The following is an 18,582-nucleotide window of genomic DNA, read 5'->3' on the forward strand; positions in this document are numbered from 1 at the left end:
TGCATTGTTCTAGGACCAATCTGACTGCTGCATTCTGAATCCTATTGTTCTAGGACCAATCAGACTGCTGCCTTTTGGATCCTATTGTTCTAGGACCAATCAGACTGCTGCAGTTTGGATCCTATTCAACTCAGTACATAACACAGAAGTTGCTGTAATATTCCTACTTCCTTAAGCTGCTTCCACGCAGCTCCCATGGTCAGCGGTGTTCAGGGTCGCACTCACCTCCCTCCCTCCCCACAAAGGTCAGCAATCGGGAGGACCACCTTTCAGAGTAAGGAACCTCCGAAAGGAAGCTTCTGGTGGAACGAGAGGCACCGGCACCCACTCTGTTCCCACTGCAATTTGGAACCTGTTTTCGCCTGGGCTGATGCAGCTGTAAGGAATGGTAAATAACAGACTTCTTTCTCCTTAAGAGAACTGCCTAGACAACAGCACTGCCTACTGACAAGGTTAGAATGTACATGGAAAAACTAAGATGAGGCTTTTCGCACAGCATGCTAGCTTTCCCCCAGGCCGTGGGCATTTTGACATGAGGAAACTTACAAACATCCAATCCCTTCCCTGCAGTTGCTGAAATGCTACAGTGCTGGTGAGGGAAGGAGGGATGCATTTTCAAAAGAGGGGAGGAAGTGAGAAGCCACCAGAGTCAGAGAGAGAGATACATGCAGAGGGGGAGGCAGTTCCGTTATCCTGAAAGAGGCCACCTGTGATGGCCTGGGAATCAGATTCAGAGGCTGAACCTGAGGAATCCCAGCCTGCACAGGAGTCCCCGCCTCTAGGACCAGCTAAGCCAGGGCTGGGGCTTGAACCTGAAGGGTCCTCACCTGTGCCGGATCCTCAGGAGCAGGCACCAGCTGAGTCTGCTGTGGCTCCTGAGGTGGTGGAGGACCCATTGCCTGCAGGTGCTCCACTCTCAGCCCTGTCAGGGGAAGAGGAGGTTGCCTCTGCGTTCGGTAACCCTCCAGCCTCTCCTGAGCTGCAGAGGCTCAGGGCAGAGAGGCGGAGGGAACTAAGTTCTTGCAGAAGGAGTGCTCGCCTCCAGGCCAGGAGAGGCGAGTCACCTGTGGACCGGGGCCGCCCTATGCCTCGGGGCAGATAAAAGCCAGCCAGCCCAGTTCCAGGTTGCGGGAGCAACATTATTGGTAACCTGTTCCTGCCGGTAACCTGTCCTGCTCTTCTGCCAGAGTTCCTGACCTCACCTGACTCCTTGCCTTGGACCCCGCTTCAGCCTTGACGGACAGCCTCCATGCCATACCCTCGACCTCGGACTGGACTCAGACCATGCCGCATAGTAACCCCCTGGGACCAGCCCACCACCCCAGTAGCATGTTGGTCCCCCCCCCATTCTGTCCTCCAATTCAAATAGCCTGGATAACAACAACAATTTATTATTTATACCCCGCTCATCTGGCTGGGTTTCCCCAGCCACTCTGGGCTGCTTCCAACAAAATATTATAAATACAAAAAAACTTCCCTAAACAGGGCTGCCTTCATATGTCTTCTAAATGTCTTCTAAATGTTTATCTCTTTGACATCTGATGGGAGGGTGTTCCACAGGGCAGCCACCACTACTAAATAGGCCCTTTGCCTTCTTGGCAACAGCCCCACCGCTGGATTGAAAATGCTGCTGGTCAGTGCCAGGCTGGAGAACGTTAAAGCTGGCATGTAGGTGTATTAATCTCCCTCGGCTCCGCCAGCATAATAATAGTAATAATTTTATTATTTGTGTTCAACTCATCTGACTGGGTTGCCCGAGCCACCCTGGGTGCCTTCCAACAGATATAAAAACATTCAGATGTCTTCTGAAAGTTGTAGAGTTCTTTATCTCCTTGACATCTGATGGGAGGGTGATCCACAGGGTGGGTGCCACTACCAAGAAGGCCCTCTGCCTGGTTCCCTGTAACTTCACTTCTCGCCACGAGGGAACCACCAGGAGGCTCTCGAAGGAGGACCTCAGTGTCAGAGCTGAACTGTGTTGGTTCAGATCTTCAGTGTACATGACTGCCACAACCACAAATCCAATTTCATGCCTCTCGTTGTCGCAAAAATCCAGATTGCCAGATTACTCATCTGCTAGGTCAGTGGTGGTGAACCTATGGCACGCGTGCCAGAGAGGGCACTCAGAGCCCTCTCTGTGGGCACATGTGCCATTGCGCCAGCAGGGCCGTAGCTTCCGTGCTGAGGGTGGGGGAGGAGGAGGAGAGGAGGGCTCACGTGCAAGCAGAAGTGGAGGCGGGGATCTCTCAGAAGTGGAGTGGAAGATTCGCACTGAGAGATCCCTGCCTGCACTCTTGCTTGCATGCAAGTAGGAGCGGGATGGGGCAGCTCAGTTGAGGAGTGCCTGGCTACCTTCAGGTGGTGCAGGGGCTCTCAGATGCAGCTTCCGGGCTGCCTCCACCTTCCCCAACCCCAGCAACTATTCAGCCTGGCTGCCTTCAGGTGGTGCAGGGGCTCTGATGCGGAGGTGGGGGCTCCTTTAAACTTCTCCCTTGAGGGGAGTGCAGCTGCGAACCCCTCAACGGAAAGTGTGATGGAGCCTGCACCTCCCCAGCTGAGCAGCCCCGATCCAACTCGTTCCTGTGCAAGCAGCAATGCTGCCTAGAGGAGCAAGCAGGAGCAGGCTGGGGGGAGGGGTGGCAGTGACATCCCTTACCTGCTCGCTTACCGCCTGGCCCGCCTTCCCTCACTAGGAAAACGGAAGTGTGGCACTCAAAATGGAAGTTATATTCAGAACAGAGCATGTTCAGCTTCTGAAAAAAGTTCCAAAACTGGAACACTCATTTCCGGGTTTGAAGTGTTCAGGTTCCAAGTAGTTCAAGAACTAAGCTGTTTGAAAACTGAGGTACAACTGTATTTATTTTTCTCAATTTGAACTGTATTTATTTTCCCTGATTTGAACTGTATTTATTCCCCCACCCCCTGTGGTGATTTTCTTGATTCAAAATGAGAGTACCCCTAAACATTTCTTTTAGGAAAAAAACCACTGAGTTATACCATACAATTATATATCAATGGAAAGATAATTTAATGAAGAATATAATGCAATAACTTTTATGAAGGATTATTTATTAGAACTGCAGTCATAACGAAGAAACGTGAAACACACACAAAAAATGAGATATACAGGTTAAATTGCTGTGTTGGCACTTCGCAACAAATAAGTGGGTTTTGGGTTGCAGTTTGGGCACTCAGTCTCTAAAAGGTTCACCATCACCGTGCTAGGTTAAACCTGTTTCTTAGCCAGCAAAATCCAGTCACATACAAACCAACACACAGATGTAACTATTATGCTCTGGTTACCCTGCATACCTGAACTATTTCTTACTGAACTTGATGCATTCTGCTCTGCAAAGCTCACAATTTAAGTTTTCAATTCAACAGAGCTAAAAACACAGCTTACCATACTTCACTCCTAAAAACAAAAGGAGTTATGTTACATGTTTTAAAAGCATTATATATTAATATCTCACAACCCTAAAAGTTTCTAACACAGTGTAAATAAGTTTTGATGGATGTAATAATGGAATACTGAATAGTTTAGTTAATGTAAAATATGCAGGGATTTAAGATATGCAAAATGAACCCTGGAAAGAGAAGAAGGGAAGTCACTGATATTTTAAGGATATTTAAATAGGTATTTAGAATAGTAAAACAGAAAATTTAATAATATATATATATATATATATATATGTTATAGCTTGAAGGAAGAACCAAGTACCACATATTGAAATGTTTAGCTTTGTACAGAAAACTTCAACTCCAAAAGAGCCCTGATATAGTCTTCATTATCAGGATCCATTTCCAGGGCTCTTTCATAACACTCAATTGCTTGATGCTTTTCCTCATCAAGTTGGTGAATGAAGCCACGGATGCCCAAACTCTTAGCATCTGTGGTACCTCTATTAATTTTCTTTTCTATTAACTTCTTCAAATAACGCTTGCATTGATGTCCCTGAAATGATTCGCTTTCAATTCTCAGCCCGGCCAGGTAATGTTCAACAGCCTCAGATTCCGATTTTTTGTGGTATTCCTGAAAGCGCCCATAATTGAAGTGGAGCTGCTGTTCCTCTGAACAAGTAAGTTTCCTCATTGTAAACACTTTCTGAAAAGTCTCTTCTGCTTTCTGGAGTTCTTTCCCTTGTGCATACATGTTTGCAAGATCCAGGTGAGCATAGACGAATTTGGTTTTGTGCTCCACCATCTCTTCGAAATGAAAAATGCAGAGCCTGATCAATTCTGCCATCTGTTCTCTGTCTCTTGATCCTTTAATGTTAAAATACTTTGCTCTATAGCAAAGCCCCATCTGGTGATGCAGGAAGGCTTTGTTTGGTGTCAAGCTCCATGCCTTCTTCAAAAGCTCCAGGGCTCTTTCCACGTCACCATTTTTCCTAAAAAAAATGGCTGCATGCCTCAGCACGTAAGGAGAGCTTGGGTGCTTTTCGAGGGCCTCCTTGATATACTTTCCCCCTTCTTCAGTGTTGTTAGTTTGCTGCAGCTTTAACGCAAGGAGAGGCAAGACTACTGCATTATCTGGATTCAGTTTTGCTGACTTCTTCAAGGGTTCCAGAGATGAGCCTTCTGCTGCAGATTTTTTCCCATAAAAATCCTCCAGGCGGTATACTGTGATTGCATAGCTGGAATTGAATTCTGGGTTTTCAGGTTCTTTTTCCAGGGCCTTTGCAAAGCTCTCTTTGGCTTCTGCAGTATAATTCTGGCCAAACATTAGCTGTGCCCACCCCTTTTCATAGTACGTCTGTGGGCGTTCCATCCTATAAGGAGAGGCACTTCCATTTTCCTTGCAGGTAGTTTTCACTTTGTTTATGTAGGTTTGCGCTTCTGCAAGTTTGCCCATGTGGTAGTACACCCAAGCATAGTTGCCCCATGTAACAAGGCTTGCCTTTTCGACTTCTTCCGGGTACTCTATTTCAACAGCCTCTTCAGCCCTCTGTAAATTTTCCAGAGCCTCTTCTTTCTTGCCATTCAAGAATTTTACATAGGCCAGCAGGTTATAAATTCCGATGTTGGATAGTAAATGCTCAGTCTTTGTAGCAATTCTTCCCTCTAATTCATCGCGATCCATGTCCTCCATCAACACTGCCCAAGTAAAATGGGATTCAAGCTGCTGAAGGATCTCGTATAAACGTTTTTCACTGCAAAATGGGGGGGGGGGAGGAGAGAGAGAGGCTCTTTATAATTTTGCAAAGAAAGGCACATTCCTGCATATTATCCTTTTTTTTAGAAAGGTGTTTGACAACTGACTTCGTTTGTGCATTTTTTAACCTCTTGGTTTTCCTTCCATGTTTATAGCTTACACTTACTAGTTGCTGCGCTATCTTGGTGGGTCTGGACTGGATTCTTTTGATATGTATTCACATGATATTATTTGCTATAAGTCATTCCATTTTAAAGTTATGTTTTATTATGACTTTTTGTATTGGATCAGATTATTGTAAGGTGTGTGTTCTTTGTTGTGAATTTTGCTGTAAACTGCCTTTTGTATAGTAATATAGAAGGGCGGTATACAAATTAAAAAGTGAAATGAAATAAAACAATATTTCACATGTAAGCCCTGTGAGGCATGTGTCATCCATGTCTGAGCTAAAGAGTACCGGTAACTAAATCTTGTCAGAAAGGTTTACTGTATGCTGGCATCTGCAAACATCAAACAAGTGCTTTTTGTTTTAAGAACCTAAAAAGGTTTTGCTAGATTTGAACCAGCCTCCATCTAGTCAACCATCCTAACTAGGGTTGCCAGTAAAAGCCCGCCTCAACTGAGAGGTCAATTTTTAAAACTTGTAAATTATTTCCCGTCTTAGAATGAAATCCAACCCAGAGATGAATTGCCAGTTTTTCTGCCTGGGAAATGCACTATGCATTGGTGTCAATAAACCATTAGCATCAGCACTGATTGGCTGTGGCTCCCCAGGGTTTCAAGCAGGAATCTTGCCCAGCTCCATCAGGGATTGAGCCTGGGATGTTGTGCATGAAAAGTATGCCTTCTACCACTGTTTAACGGCCCTGCAGACCTTCCCCCTCAGTGCAAGAATTTATGGGGTAGAGTGAGTGTACTGCCTGGGAGAAATTGGAACAGAACCAGCATGTGCTCATGGCCTCCTGCAAGCCAAGTGTCTGTGGACAGCTCACTACAAAGTGCATATGGGAGAACAAGCTTAGACTGTCCCTGCCCATTGAAAAACTAGCAAATCGGGGGGGGGGGGGCGGGGGCGGGGTGAGGCTAGAACCTTTTCCTATGAAATGCTAGCTTTCCTCAGGCAAGGGCTTTTTCACATGAGGAAGCATGCACTTCTATAATCTGAATTTACATGCAATTAAGGACTCTTGCATAATTACCACAATCTATTAAGGGAGTGGCTACAGTAATAATTTGTTAAGGGAGGCTGTGGTGATCACACAGGGTCCCCGGACGTTTAACGGTCTATTGATCCCTGTGTCACCACTGTGCTCGCTTCCCTGCTGCCACCAACCAGTTACTCTCTGGTAAAACACTGAGTCCAGACAGTTGTTAAAAGTGAACCAAAAAACCCCAAGTTTTTTTTTACAAACATTAACAAGTTTATCATTTCTCTGATAATATTCCTGTCAGTATCTTAACTTTAGTTTCTTTACCGGCCTATACCTTCCTAAGCGGGTGGCGCTGTGGGTAAAACCTCAGCGCCTAGGACTTGCCGATCACATGGTCAGCAGTTCGAATCCCCGCGGTGGGATGCGCTTCCGTCGTTCGGTCCCAGCGCTTGCCAACCTAGCAGCTCGAAAGCACCCTGGGTGCAAGTAGATAAATAGGGACCGCTTACCAGCGGGAAGGTAAACGGCGTTCCGTGTGCTGCGCTGGCTCGCCAGATGCAGCTTGTCACGCTGGCCGCGTGACCCGGAAGTGTCTGCGGACAGCGCTGGCTCCCGGCCTATAGAGTGAGATGAGCGCACAACCCTAGAGTCTGTCAAGACTGGCCCGTACGGGCAGGGGTACCTTTACCTTCCTAATACCTTCTGACTGATTATCTCAACTGTTTGACTGACTCCTCTTAACAAATTATCGCACTCTCTCACACCAGATTAGCCCAACCCACAGACTTATCTTCGTTGTCTCTTCTAACTCCAGACTGACTTCTCAACAACTCTCTCACTCCCTAAAAAATCTCTGTGCTTAAACCTTATACATAGTTAACTCTGCCTCCTAGGTTCCCATTGGTTAGTCATTTTACAATTAGTTAGCCCTTTCCCTATGAACCCAGTATGATGCCACACACCTAGGAGGGAAAACACCACAGAGGCTATAAAATATAGTGGCCAGGGCAATAACATCCCAAACAGTAAAATGCTTAGCCTTAACAAGACCATCAACTCAGTTCCTGGACTGTAATGGAATAAGAAAGGAATACTGTGGAACAAGGAGATGGTGAATGTCCTCTCTCTCTCTCTCTCTCTCTCTCTCTCTCTCTCTCTCTCTCACACACACACACACACTATTAATAAAGCGCCACATGTAGAAATGTTTACCTTTGTACAGAAAGCCTCAACTCCATGAGGACACTGCTATATTCTTCATTCTCAGGATCCGTTTCCAGAGCTTGTTCATAACACTCAATTGCTTGCTGCTTTTCTCCATCGACCTGGTGAATGAATGCACGGATTCCCAAACTCTTAGTATCTGCAGGACCTCCCTTAATTCTCTTTTCTATTAACATCTTCAAATTCCATTTGCATTTATTTCTCTGAAATGATTCATTTTCAATCCTCAGCCCAGCCAGATAGTGTTCAACAGCCTCAGATTTTGAATTTTTGTGATTTTCCAGAAAGTGCCCATAATTTAAGTGGAGCTCCTGTTCCTCTGAACAAGTAAGTTTCCTTACTGCATATGCTTTCTGAAATGTCTCCTCTGCTTTTTGGAGCTCTTTCCCTTCTGCATACATATTTGCAAGGTCCAGATAAGCATGAAAAAATTTGGTTTTCAATTCCACTGCCACTTTGAAATGAAAGATGCACAGTCTGATCAGTTCTGCCACCTGTCCTCTGTCTTGATATGGGTCTTTTGATCCATTGATTTTAAAATACTGTGCTCTGTAGCAAAGCCCCATCTGCTGATGCAGGATGCCTGAGTTTGGCGTCAAGATCAATGCCTCCTTCAAAAGCTCCAGGGCTCTTTCCACATCACCCTTTTTCCTGTAAAACATGGCAGCGTACCTCATCACATAAGGAAGGCCAGGGTGTTTGGCTAGCACTGCTTCAATGAGCTCTTCTCCTTCTTCCACTTTCCTAGTTTCCTGCAGCTTCAGTGCAAGGAATGACAAGACAAAGGCATCATCCGGATTCAGTTTTGCTGCCTTCTTCAAGAGCTTCAGAGATGAACCTTTTGCAACATATTTTTTTTCATACTTTCTCTCCAGGCGATAGACTGAGATTGCATAGCCAGAATTGAATTCTGGGTTTTCAGGATCTTTTTCCAGAGCCTTTGCAAAGCTCTCTTTGGCTTTTGCAGTATAACTCTGGCCAAACATTAGCTGTGCCCACCCCCTTTCACAGGACACCTGTGGGAGTTCCATCCTATAAGGAGAGGCACTTCCGTTTTCCTTGCAGGTACTTTCAACCTTTGTAATGTAGTTGTGTACTTCTGCAAGTTTGTCCATGTGGTAATAGACCCATGCATAATTGCCCCACGTAACAAGGCTTGCCTTTCCTACTTCTTCTGGGTCCTCTATTTTTACATTCTCTTCAGCTTTTTGTAAAATTTCCAAAGCCGCCTCTTTCTTGCCATTCAAGTACTTCACATAGGCCAGCAGGTTATAACGTTGAACTCTGCCCACTAAAAACTTAATCTGGTCAGCAATTCTTCCCTCTAATTCGTCAAGATCAATGTCTTCCTCCAGCAATGTCCACGTAAAATGGCAGTCCATCTGCTGGAGTATTTCATACAAAAGATCCTTGGAAATGTCACTACACAATGCGAATAAAAAGAGACAGGCACATTACTAAGTTGCAAAGAAAGGCTGATGAAAGCTTATCATTATTTGTATTAGTCCATGACCAATACCTCTCCTAACTTGCCCTGTCCATCCCTGATCTAAAACCAGCACAACATTGTCAGAAATGATAACCTGCTAGATCAGGGGTCGACAAACTAAGGCCTATGAGCTGGATCAGGCCCAATTGCCCTCTGGATCCGGCCCGTGGACGGTCCTGGAATTGCTGCTTGGATCGGCATGATTGTTCGGGCTGCACCATTTTTTGGGGAATTTTTTTCGGGCACCATTTCCCCCCTCCTTCCCTCACACCTCAGTGGCGCTTTCTTCCTCCTCCCTCCCTCCTCCTGGCTTCTCCCCAACCCTGAGGAGGAAGGGAGAGGGTGGGGAGAACAGGCAGGAGCTCTCCCTGCTGGCTGCATGGTGGCGGTCTGGCCTCCGCTGCCGGTGGGAAGGTTCTGGACTGCGGGAAGGCCTCTGGAAACCTTCCTGCAGTCCAGAGCTCGCCCAACCACTGGTGCAGCAGCGATCTGGACTCCGCTGCCGGCGGGAGGGCCCCCATCCCACCCCCGAAGCACGGAAGAGGTGCCGGCAGCAGGAGCCCAGCAGGCTGCAACACAGCACCAAACCCAGGCAAGGACCCCCCATCCAAATAATGACTATCATCAGTGCAGGTAATAAAATTCTTTAATTTTAATTTTTATCATCTACAATACTGTCTGGCCTGCCTGGTGCTCTTGCATCGAATGTATCCTTTTAAAATGCATCTGTGGGTTATTTGTGGGGCCTGCCTGGTGTGCATACTATGCATAGGAATTCGTTCATTCTCTCCCCCCCCCCCAATATAGTCCGGCCCCGCCGCTCCGGGTACCAAAGCCCCCAGCTCCACCACTGGTCAAGAGGCCTTGGACCCATGACAACTAGGGTCCAAAGTGTGTGAGGCTAAATAACACATACACGCTCAAATTCACACGCTCTCTGCTTGCCTTTTGTGTACACTCATGCACCTAGATCCCACTTCCTCAGCTTGGTGTCATTGATGCATGCCGAGAGAGCAAAAAATATCTATACCAAAGGACAGAGAGAAAATACAGCGAGCTAACCAGGCAGGAATAGATCTCATCCTGCGACAAGGTTAAAGCACATAAAGCATTTAAAAACCATATTGTTAGGAAAGCATTGTTTAATGTCTGGATAAGATATAAAGACTTACTTGAAAATAAAACCCCAAGGTGGTTGTCACCGATGGAAGCAAAGGCTCAGAAAAAGCTCAATATGGAGGCCAAGTGGCCGAAATATTGGGAAATTTTGGAGCAAGAAGGAGACAAATTGAAATTGCAGAGTTTTAAGAAATTAAAAGACAAAGTGCGAGACTGGCTTCACTATTACCAAATAAGAGAGGCTTATAATTTGGACAAAAAAATTGGCTTCCAGGTGGAAAAATCAAAATTGGAAACAGAACTGCTAGATCCCAAAACAAAGATACTTTCAAGAATGTATAACTTGCTGTTAAAATGGAACACTCAGGATGAAACGGTTAAATCTGCTATGATTAAACGGGCACAAGATGTTGGACATAACATTATGTTTGCTGACTGGGAACAGTTGTGGACCACAGGTATGAAATTTACGGCATGTAATGCCTTAAGAGAGAATATTATGAAAATGATATACAGGTGGTACATGACACCAGTCAAGCTTGCAAAAATATATCATTTGCCCGATAATAAATGTTGGAAATGTAAAGAAAATGAAGGTACATTCTTTCACCTTTGGTGGATGTGCCCAAAGATTAAGGCTTTCTGGGAGATGATCTATAATGAAATGAAAAAGGTATTTAAATATACCTTCTTGAAGAAACCAGAGGCCTTTCTCCTGGGCATAGTCGGCCAATTGGTGCCAAAGAGGGACAGAACTTTCTTTATGTATGCTACAATAGCAGCAAGAATACTTATTGCAAAGCATTGGAAGACACAAGATTTACCCATTTTGGAAGAATGGCAGATGAAGGTGATGGGCTATATGGAACTGGCGGAAATGACTGGCAGAATCCGAGACCAGGGAGAAGAGTCGGTGGAAGAAGATTGGAAGAAATTTAAAGACTATCTGCAGAAGTATTGTAAAATTAATGAATGTTAAAATGATATTGGATTGAAATTAAGTGGCATTAGCAACAAGGTTAATAAATATGTAAAAATGGACTGATAATGGATGAAAATATACAGTTACAATATGTTAAGATATAGAGTTAAGATAAATGAAAGAGGGTAAGGATTTGCTGAACTGACTATGTGAACGGGAATACAAAAAAGGGAGGTGTGAGGAGGTCAAGGAAACAAGTAAATGAGTCTAAAGATATGGAAAAAATGGATTTGTTTTTTAACTTTTTCTATTTATTTCTATTTTGTATTTTTCCTTTTTTTTCCTATGTATTTTTGTATTTTTTGTATTGTTTCTTTTCTTTTTTGTCTTTTTTTCTTATCTTGTTAACTTTTGCTTTTTGTAAAATCTTAATAAATATCTTATAAAAAAAGAAAGAAAAAGGAATAGATCTCATCCTGAATCACCAGTTCACTGCATTTCTCTGCTGTTTATTGAGAAAGAGGCTTTCTGAATAAAAAAATGCAGCTACAGTGGTACTTCAGGCTAAGTACTTAATTTGTTCCGGAGGTCTGTTCTTAACCTGAAACTGTTCTTAACCTGAAGTACCACTTTAGCTAATATGGCCTCCCGCTGCCGCCGCGCTTGCAGAGCACGATTTCTGTTCTCATCCTGAATCAAAGTTCTTAACCTGAGGTAATATTTCTGGGTTAGCAGAATCCGTAATCTGAAGTGTATGTAACCTGAAGCGTATGTAACCCAAGGTACCACTGAAATTGGTGAGTCAGGCAGAGAAGTATTCCTACATGGGCAACTTTCTACAAAACCAAGTAGGTTACGTGGTAAGCCAATCTTTTAAGTTTTTCTGAGGAGATCCTGCTAGCCATTCCACTACCAATGAATTGGTGACAATGCCACAGTGGATCTTTTTTGTGATAGCAACCAGTCTCAAATGCCCTCCCTCAAGTAATTTTTAAGCTCCATATTTCGTTATCTATATTTCTTTATCTAGCAAAGCAAAAAAAAAAAAGTGTCTCTTTATCTATAGCATTCATATGAATAATATAATCAAGAAGCAAGCACTGTACACAGTAACCTATTATTTGTTACTTACCCCATAATCTCAGATTGCTTATAAGGTGTAATGAAACTTGACCTTCCTCTTCCCATAAAACTGGGTATGGGAGGGAGTGCTCTTTCCTCTTTATAGTCCTTCACAGTACTTACAAGAATCTGTTCTCCGCTTGCAAAAGGAAAATGGAAAGTGAAACTTATGAGCTCAAGATTCTGGAAACAGAAACTAAAAAAAAAGGGGGATCTGTTTCCTGTTCCTCTGATCCCATGACACTGTTTAGACTAGACTACATCAGTGATTAAATATTTGGCTATATGCTGTACCCATGTGTATTTTAAAGTGGAAACTGTAGCGATGGCTGTATGACAAATCACCAAAAAATTAAGCAGCCTTAGAATTGACTTGATGGATCAAATTCTTTTGCCTGACAAGCTAATCCTGCTGAAATTCCCAGAGTATCTATTAAGTTTAGAAAGGGGAAGGGCCAAGAACATAATCAAAGAAAGACTCAGAGACACTGAAGCCCAAAATGACTTCAATCAACTTCCGATAACTTATAAACTTTTATACAACCCCCAAAGGCCCCACCTAGCAAACTATCTCAAAGTTCTAGACAACGCTAAACACTGATGGGCATTTTCCAGGGCCCGCTTTAACGCTCTCCCTTCAGCTCTTCTAGAGGGAAGATACAATAAAATACCGATTGAACAAAGATTATGTCCCTGTAACAGCAACGAAATCGAAACCATTGGGCATGTCATCTTATACTGCCCATTATATCGAGACTCAAGAAAAGAGCTGATCGAACTGATTCTGAGGAAGATACCTCGCAGTACAGACGACACCTATATCAGACACCTCTTAGCTGACAAACAGCCCGAAATTAACAGGTCCGTGGCAAAGTACTGTTACATTGCAACAAGAATAAGACGAGCAATGACGTCAACAACGGAGTTCAAATTGTAAACATCGAAGGAACGATAATAAACAGTAGCGACACCTGAATTGAATTTTTAAAATTTTAAAAGTCAAAACCTGGTCATAAATATAAGCACCAATTCTGCGAATTGGCCATATTTCTACTGTTATTTGTAGCACAATACTACTTTTAATGTCATATTTTTATAAATTGCTTCCTGGTCACTGACCGTATTAAAGATATTTGATTTGATTTGGCTATATGCTGTACCCATGTGTATTTTAAAGTGGAAACTGTAGCGATGGCTGTATGACAAATCACCAAAAAATTAAGCAGCCTTAGAATTGACTTGATGGATCAGATTCTTTTGCCTGACAAGCTAATCCTGCTGAAATTCCCCTCTTCTACGCAGTCTGTTTGTTATAGGTGCTAAAGCCCTGTCCTCCCTTTCACTTGGGCACTACAGACCCTGAGTTGCTGTACAAGAGAGGAGAAAGGTGCAATTTTTAACATACTAGGTAAAGGGACCCCTGACCAGTCCCGGACGACTCTGGGGTTGCGGCTTTACTGGCTGAGGGAGCTGGCGTACAGCTTCCGGGGCATGTGGCCAGCATGACTAAGCCGCTTCTGGCAAACCAGAGCAGTGCACGGAAACGCCGTTTACCTTCCCGCCAGAGCAGTACCTATTTATCTACTTGCACTTTGACGTGCTTTAAAACTGCTAGGTTGGCAGGAGCTGGAACCGAGCAACGGGAGCTCACACCATCGTAGGGATTCGAACCGCCGACCTTCTGATTGGCAACCCCTAGGCTTTGTGGTTTAACCCACAGCACCATACTACCAGGGAGTAAAAGCTGAATCCTATACATGCTGAAAAACAAGTGAGCCCTGCAATGTGTGCATATACTCTAGATTTGCAGCTTGAGCCACACTTGAGTACAGAAGGGGTATGCTTCTGTTCAGTTCAACTGTTTTTAAAGAGTTGCCTCCCGTAGTATACAACAGGATACTTAAGTGGAAAGTGAAACTTAAGAGATGGATGGAGAACTGCACTGGAAAATTCAGGGAAGTGTGAATTGTGAAGAATGGCTGTTTCAATTCACGTGATGTTTTGGAAAGTGCAGATTATTGGTAACTTTGCCTTTATATCCAAACTGTATCCAATTTCTTTTCTACCCCTATTAGTAAGTCACACGGGGCTTCTTTCTCAGTTAATACATAGATAGGATGGTACTGCATGAATGGTTTTCCCTTCTCGCTATATGTATATATGCCTTTTGGGTGGTGGTGGTTGTTATTGTTGTTGTTTTGCATGTGTATGTCTTCCACACAGATGCACCTGGCCAGGGGAAGCATGTGTTTCAAAAGTGGTGCTTGCTTGCACACATGCAGTTTGAAGTGGACATCAATTTGAAATGCCACTGAGACTAGCTGTGTGCTAGTTTGCTTGCTCAGGGTAGCCATATCCATGCAAATGATGGCAGGGAGTGAGGAGTGCCTGTCGGGCAGTCTTAGATGCTGAGTGGAGGGAGGCGGCTAGCCTGATGCCACCAGCCTAGTGGTGCACTTTTAGTTTGCCTGCTGGGGTCTGAATTTGGAAGAAAAGCAGTGTCAGTAGAACTTATCTGCCAGTCCAGGCAAAAAAGGAGGAAGCAGATTAGCCAAGGCCTACATCACCCCCACCCTCAGGTGTGCTCAGATGTGAAAGTAAGGATTACCCAACATTGCACTGTTACGTAATTTTGGTTCTCTGTACATGTTTATTTTATTCAGGGGGTGTCTTCTTTTCGTTTTTAATACATGTGATCCACCCATCCATTTTACCATATCAGATTGCATGTGTGTGTTAAAACAGGCCTGCATAAATTTGTAAAGGACAAAGAAAACCAGACACAGCTCACCACCTACATAGTATGCCTCAGGCACTAAAAAGAAAAAAAAGAAGTGGTCTGTTTTGCTGCCTTTCTGCAAAAAGGAAGTATGTTGAATCCGCCTCTCTCCACCCACCCACCCCAGTTTTCTGGAACCATTCGTTCCTTGCAACATGGAAGATGCCCCAAAGCTGCTCCCCTTTGCCCATCCTTAGCAGCAAGGCAGGGAATGCAGGAGGGGAGACAAAGAAAGCCAGGAGGAAGGGTCCAGCCAGCCTAGGGTTTGCTCCTCTGTTTGGCAACAGCCAAAGCAGTGAGGAGAGTCCAAGGCTCCAGGACTCCTGCACAGCTCTTGGGGCTCAAGTTCGTGAAAATTCAGAGTACAAAACAAGTACAACCAAAATCCACCAAACAGCATGTTTTAGCAAGAAAGTGATCCTTTTGGATCACAAAGATGCTGTGTAAAAGGAATACAGTCCTTTGGATTATATAAGATGTTGTATAGAGTGCATACAGTCATTTTATTTACAACAAAAGAAAAAAGGACTTGAGGCTTTGCTCAAACCAGGCATCATGCCATATGTGCCTATGCACCACAGGGTGGTGCTGTGATATCCACAAACTAACATAGTTACCTTTCTTTGGTAGTTATGTTTGTGTTTTCAACAGAAATAGAAACCAGCTGTTTGTCCAGTGTTACTACATCATCTTGGCTAGAATATGTTCGTTGTTAAAGTTCTACGGTATTCAGAGCCATTGTGAGACAAAACAATAAAACTTCCTAAGAATTTGACTTCTATGCTTTAGAGTAGTGGGTTTCAAATGGTCCAGACCCAAGACCCACCTCTGACTCCCAACCTGCAACATGGCACCTACTTCCACATATTCATATTTTATTTATATTTAATAGCACTAATAAGGCACATGATTAATCCTAAAATGGCAATTTACAGAGCAAGCTTAGTATTGCTACTATGTAGATGAAAACCAGTGGTTTTTTTTACAGTTGTTCTTTGCCCAAATGCTGAGAAGCTATTGAAAACCAGTGGGTTTTCCCCCCAGACTTGCTCAAAATTTCAGTGAGACATCTGGGCATGTTTGTTGTTCCAGATTTCATTCCAGTGAGGAGTCATATTAGAAAGGCTAAGTCACATCTCATTCCATGCAGCTAAACTGTTGTTTTTTGGATCATGATTCTTGAGAAGTCTGATCACAAGACAAGTGGTATACAAAATAGCAGCGGGTGGATGATTGTTTCATTTGCCAATTCTGGGTATGTATTCTTTAGTCACTGAAATCCAAAACTTTGGTAATGTTACTTGCTGAAATTTCCCTTTTAAGGTTGTGTCACAAGAGAGCTCAAGGAACTGTTCTTGTAACTCATATCTTGATTCCAGTGCCTCTGTGTCCACAGTGAATAATTGTACTCACTGTACATCCTCACACAGTTTTGGGGGGAAATGGGCAGTGAACCAGTTAACCACTCTACATATTACAAAACTTCTCCTTTGACAGAAACAATTATTTACTTTTTGATCAACCAGTCAACCACTCAAAAACCAGTCAAAAGTGGTAAAAGCCACCATGAGTTGTCAAATGAAGCACATGCTGATTATTTATTTCTGAAGAAAACCAGAACAGCCTTGTGAGCAACTGTCCTCCTGACAATCACCTCCCTTTTATGCGTAAGAAGAGTTTGGAGTGCAGAACCCACTCCTTTGCAGAGAACTTGTATGAAGAGTACTGCTTTTGATTAAATTAACAATTTTCTTAATTTTCACACATTTTTCTAGAACAGGGTCCACCTACTTGGAAGCTAGGGTTTCTCTGTGAAGAAAGTGGTTTATCAAAGTTACATTTGAAGCAACTTTGTGAACAAGTTGGATCAGTCCATTCTTCCTGTCATAGATGGTGCAAAGTTTTCTTGCTCTTAAAAACTGGTTGCCTATTATTTGGGGATGGGGGAGAAATCAAGTGGCTTTTGTTAAAAAGTGCTATGCTCCCCCCGCCCACTGCAGTGCCTCAACGGACACTTTCATTTGCTAGTGTCTTGCCACATTTTTCCCACAAAGGGATTGGCATGCTACTTTTCTTAGTATTAGTGAACTCGTTTTCATTGGTCCAAATCTCAGACCCTTTTAGTGGTTGTGACCTCTTTTCACTTCAGTCATGTTGAGCAAGTGGACAAGTCATCATCACCTTTTGTTTGCGTTTTCTTACCAGAAGAGCATCCAGGTAGCATCTCCCTCACCATCTGTTTCTTCTCCCACTTTCTCTTTCTGGTGTGTTCCCTCCCTTTTGTTTTCACAACAACCCTGTGAGGTAGGCAAGACTGAGAGTTCAATGACTGGTTTAAGGTCACTCTGAGCTTTATGGCTGAGTGGATTCACACCTGGGTCTCCTTCTAGTCTTGACACTCAAACCACTGCAACTCTGGTGGGATTTCTGCTAACACACAGGAAACCAAAACTGTTCACCAACCTGGGGCTCTCAGAGCCAAGTCAGTAACGTGTGCCCAGTTCCTTGTGGCACAATGGACCAGTGCATTTGGCTGCTAACTAGAAGGTTGGGGGCTCGTGCCCACCCAGGGATGGCTGTGGGCAGGATTCCTGCATTGCAGGGGGTTGGACTAGACGACCCTTGGAACCCCTTCCAACTTGATGATTCTATGATTCTATGTGCTGTAAAAGCCCAATCCCAACATGGGTCACATCTCCAACACACACTGAGAGCACACGTGTAACAATTAACAGTCTCATTGTCCCCCAAAGAATCCTGGGAACTGTAGTCTGTTAAGGGTGCTGATCTCTCAGAGCTACAATTCCCAGTCTCATGGTATTGAATGGATCACATACTACAGCCACTTCTTTTTTTATATAATCATTTTTATTAAATTTTGTTTTACAATTTCAAATAAGCATTTTACAAACTTTAAAATACAGTGGTACCTCGGGTTAAGTACTTAATTCGTTCCAGAAGTCCGTACTTAACCTGAAACTGTTCTTAACCTGAAGACCACTTTAGCTAATGGGGCCTCCTGCTGCTGCCGCGCCGCTGGAGCACAATTTCTGTTCTCATCCTGAAGCAAAGTTCTTAACCTGAAGCACTATTTCTGAGTTAGCGGAGTCTGTAACCTGAAGCGTATGTAACCTGAAGCATATGTAACCCGAGGTACCACTGTATCCAATGACTTCCCTTCTTCTCTTTCGATTGTTCATTTTACATATCATACATCCCTGCATATTTTACTATAACCATTCAAAGCAATTTCCCACTTTTACATCCATCAAAAATTATTTACTCTGTTAAATTTGTCTTAATGCTGCCAGAATTTCCAGCTGTATACAGTTATTTTCCATATATCCAATAAATGTTTTCCAATCTTCTTTAAATGCATGTTCTTCTTGCTCTCTTATTCTATATGTTAAATCTGCAAGTTGTGCATATTCTGTCAACATAAGTTGCCAACCGTCTTTAGTTGGGACCTTGCTCACTTTCCATTTTGGGGCTAACAAAACAAGGGCCGCAGTTGTTGCATACATAAATAGCCTTTTCTGGCACCTGAGAATTTCAGTCTGGGTTATCCCTAGTGCTCCCCCCCCAGGGGTATGCCGGGGTATGCATACCCCTCAACATTTT

The 18,582-nt window shown here is 43.7% G+C and overlaps 1 protein-coding gene across 2 annotated transcripts; it reads right to left on the bottom strand.

Moving 5' to 3' along the window:
* Positions 1 to 3,052: 3,052 nt before the first annotated feature.
* On the bottom strand, positions 3,053 to 12,342 carry LOC310762693 (uncharacterized protein). 2 transcript variants are annotated; one of them, XR_014548141.1, is made up of 4 exons: positions 12,193 to 12,342; positions 7,519 to 8,952; positions 3,233 to 5,153; positions 3,053 to 3,198 (listed from the first exon to the last, which is right to left on the bottom strand). XR_014548141.1 is itself a non-coding variant. In XM_083614076.1 (3 exons), exons 1-3 carry the CDS (start codon positions 12,246 to 12,248, stop codon positions 3,737 to 3,739), a joined length of 2,907 nt encoding a protein of 968 aa, XP_083470202.1. In that variant the 5' UTR covers positions 12,249 to 12,342; the 3' UTR covers positions 3,053 to 3,736. The 2 variants fall into 2 exon arrangements, 1 of the variants encoding a protein (XP_083470202.1); XM_083614076.1 differs by having other exon boundaries at positions 3,053 to 5,153.
* Between the last annotated feature and the right edge of the window lie 6,240 nt (positions 12,343 to 18,582).

Source organism: Podarcis filfolensis (genome assembly GCF_964270895.1).
Source record: "Podarcis filfolensis genome assembly, chromosome: 5".
NCBI classification, from domain to species: domain Eukaryota; kingdom Metazoa; phylum Chordata; class Lepidosauria; order Squamata; family Lacertidae; genus Podarcis; species Podarcis filfolensis.

Coding starts and splice junctions, on each gene's coding strand:
- LOC310762693 (XM_083614076.1), bottom strand. CDS start 12,248: ATGGGAAGAGGAAGGTCAAGTTTCATTACACCTTATAAGCAATCTGAG. Junction 8,953..12,192: donor AAGCAATCTGAGATTATGGG/GTAAGTAACAAA, acceptor CGCATTGTGTAG/TGACATTTCCAAGGATCTTT. Junction 5,154..7,518: donor TTGAGGCTTTCTGTACAAAG/GTAAACATTTCT, acceptor CCCATTTTGCAG/TGAAAAACGTTTATACGAGA.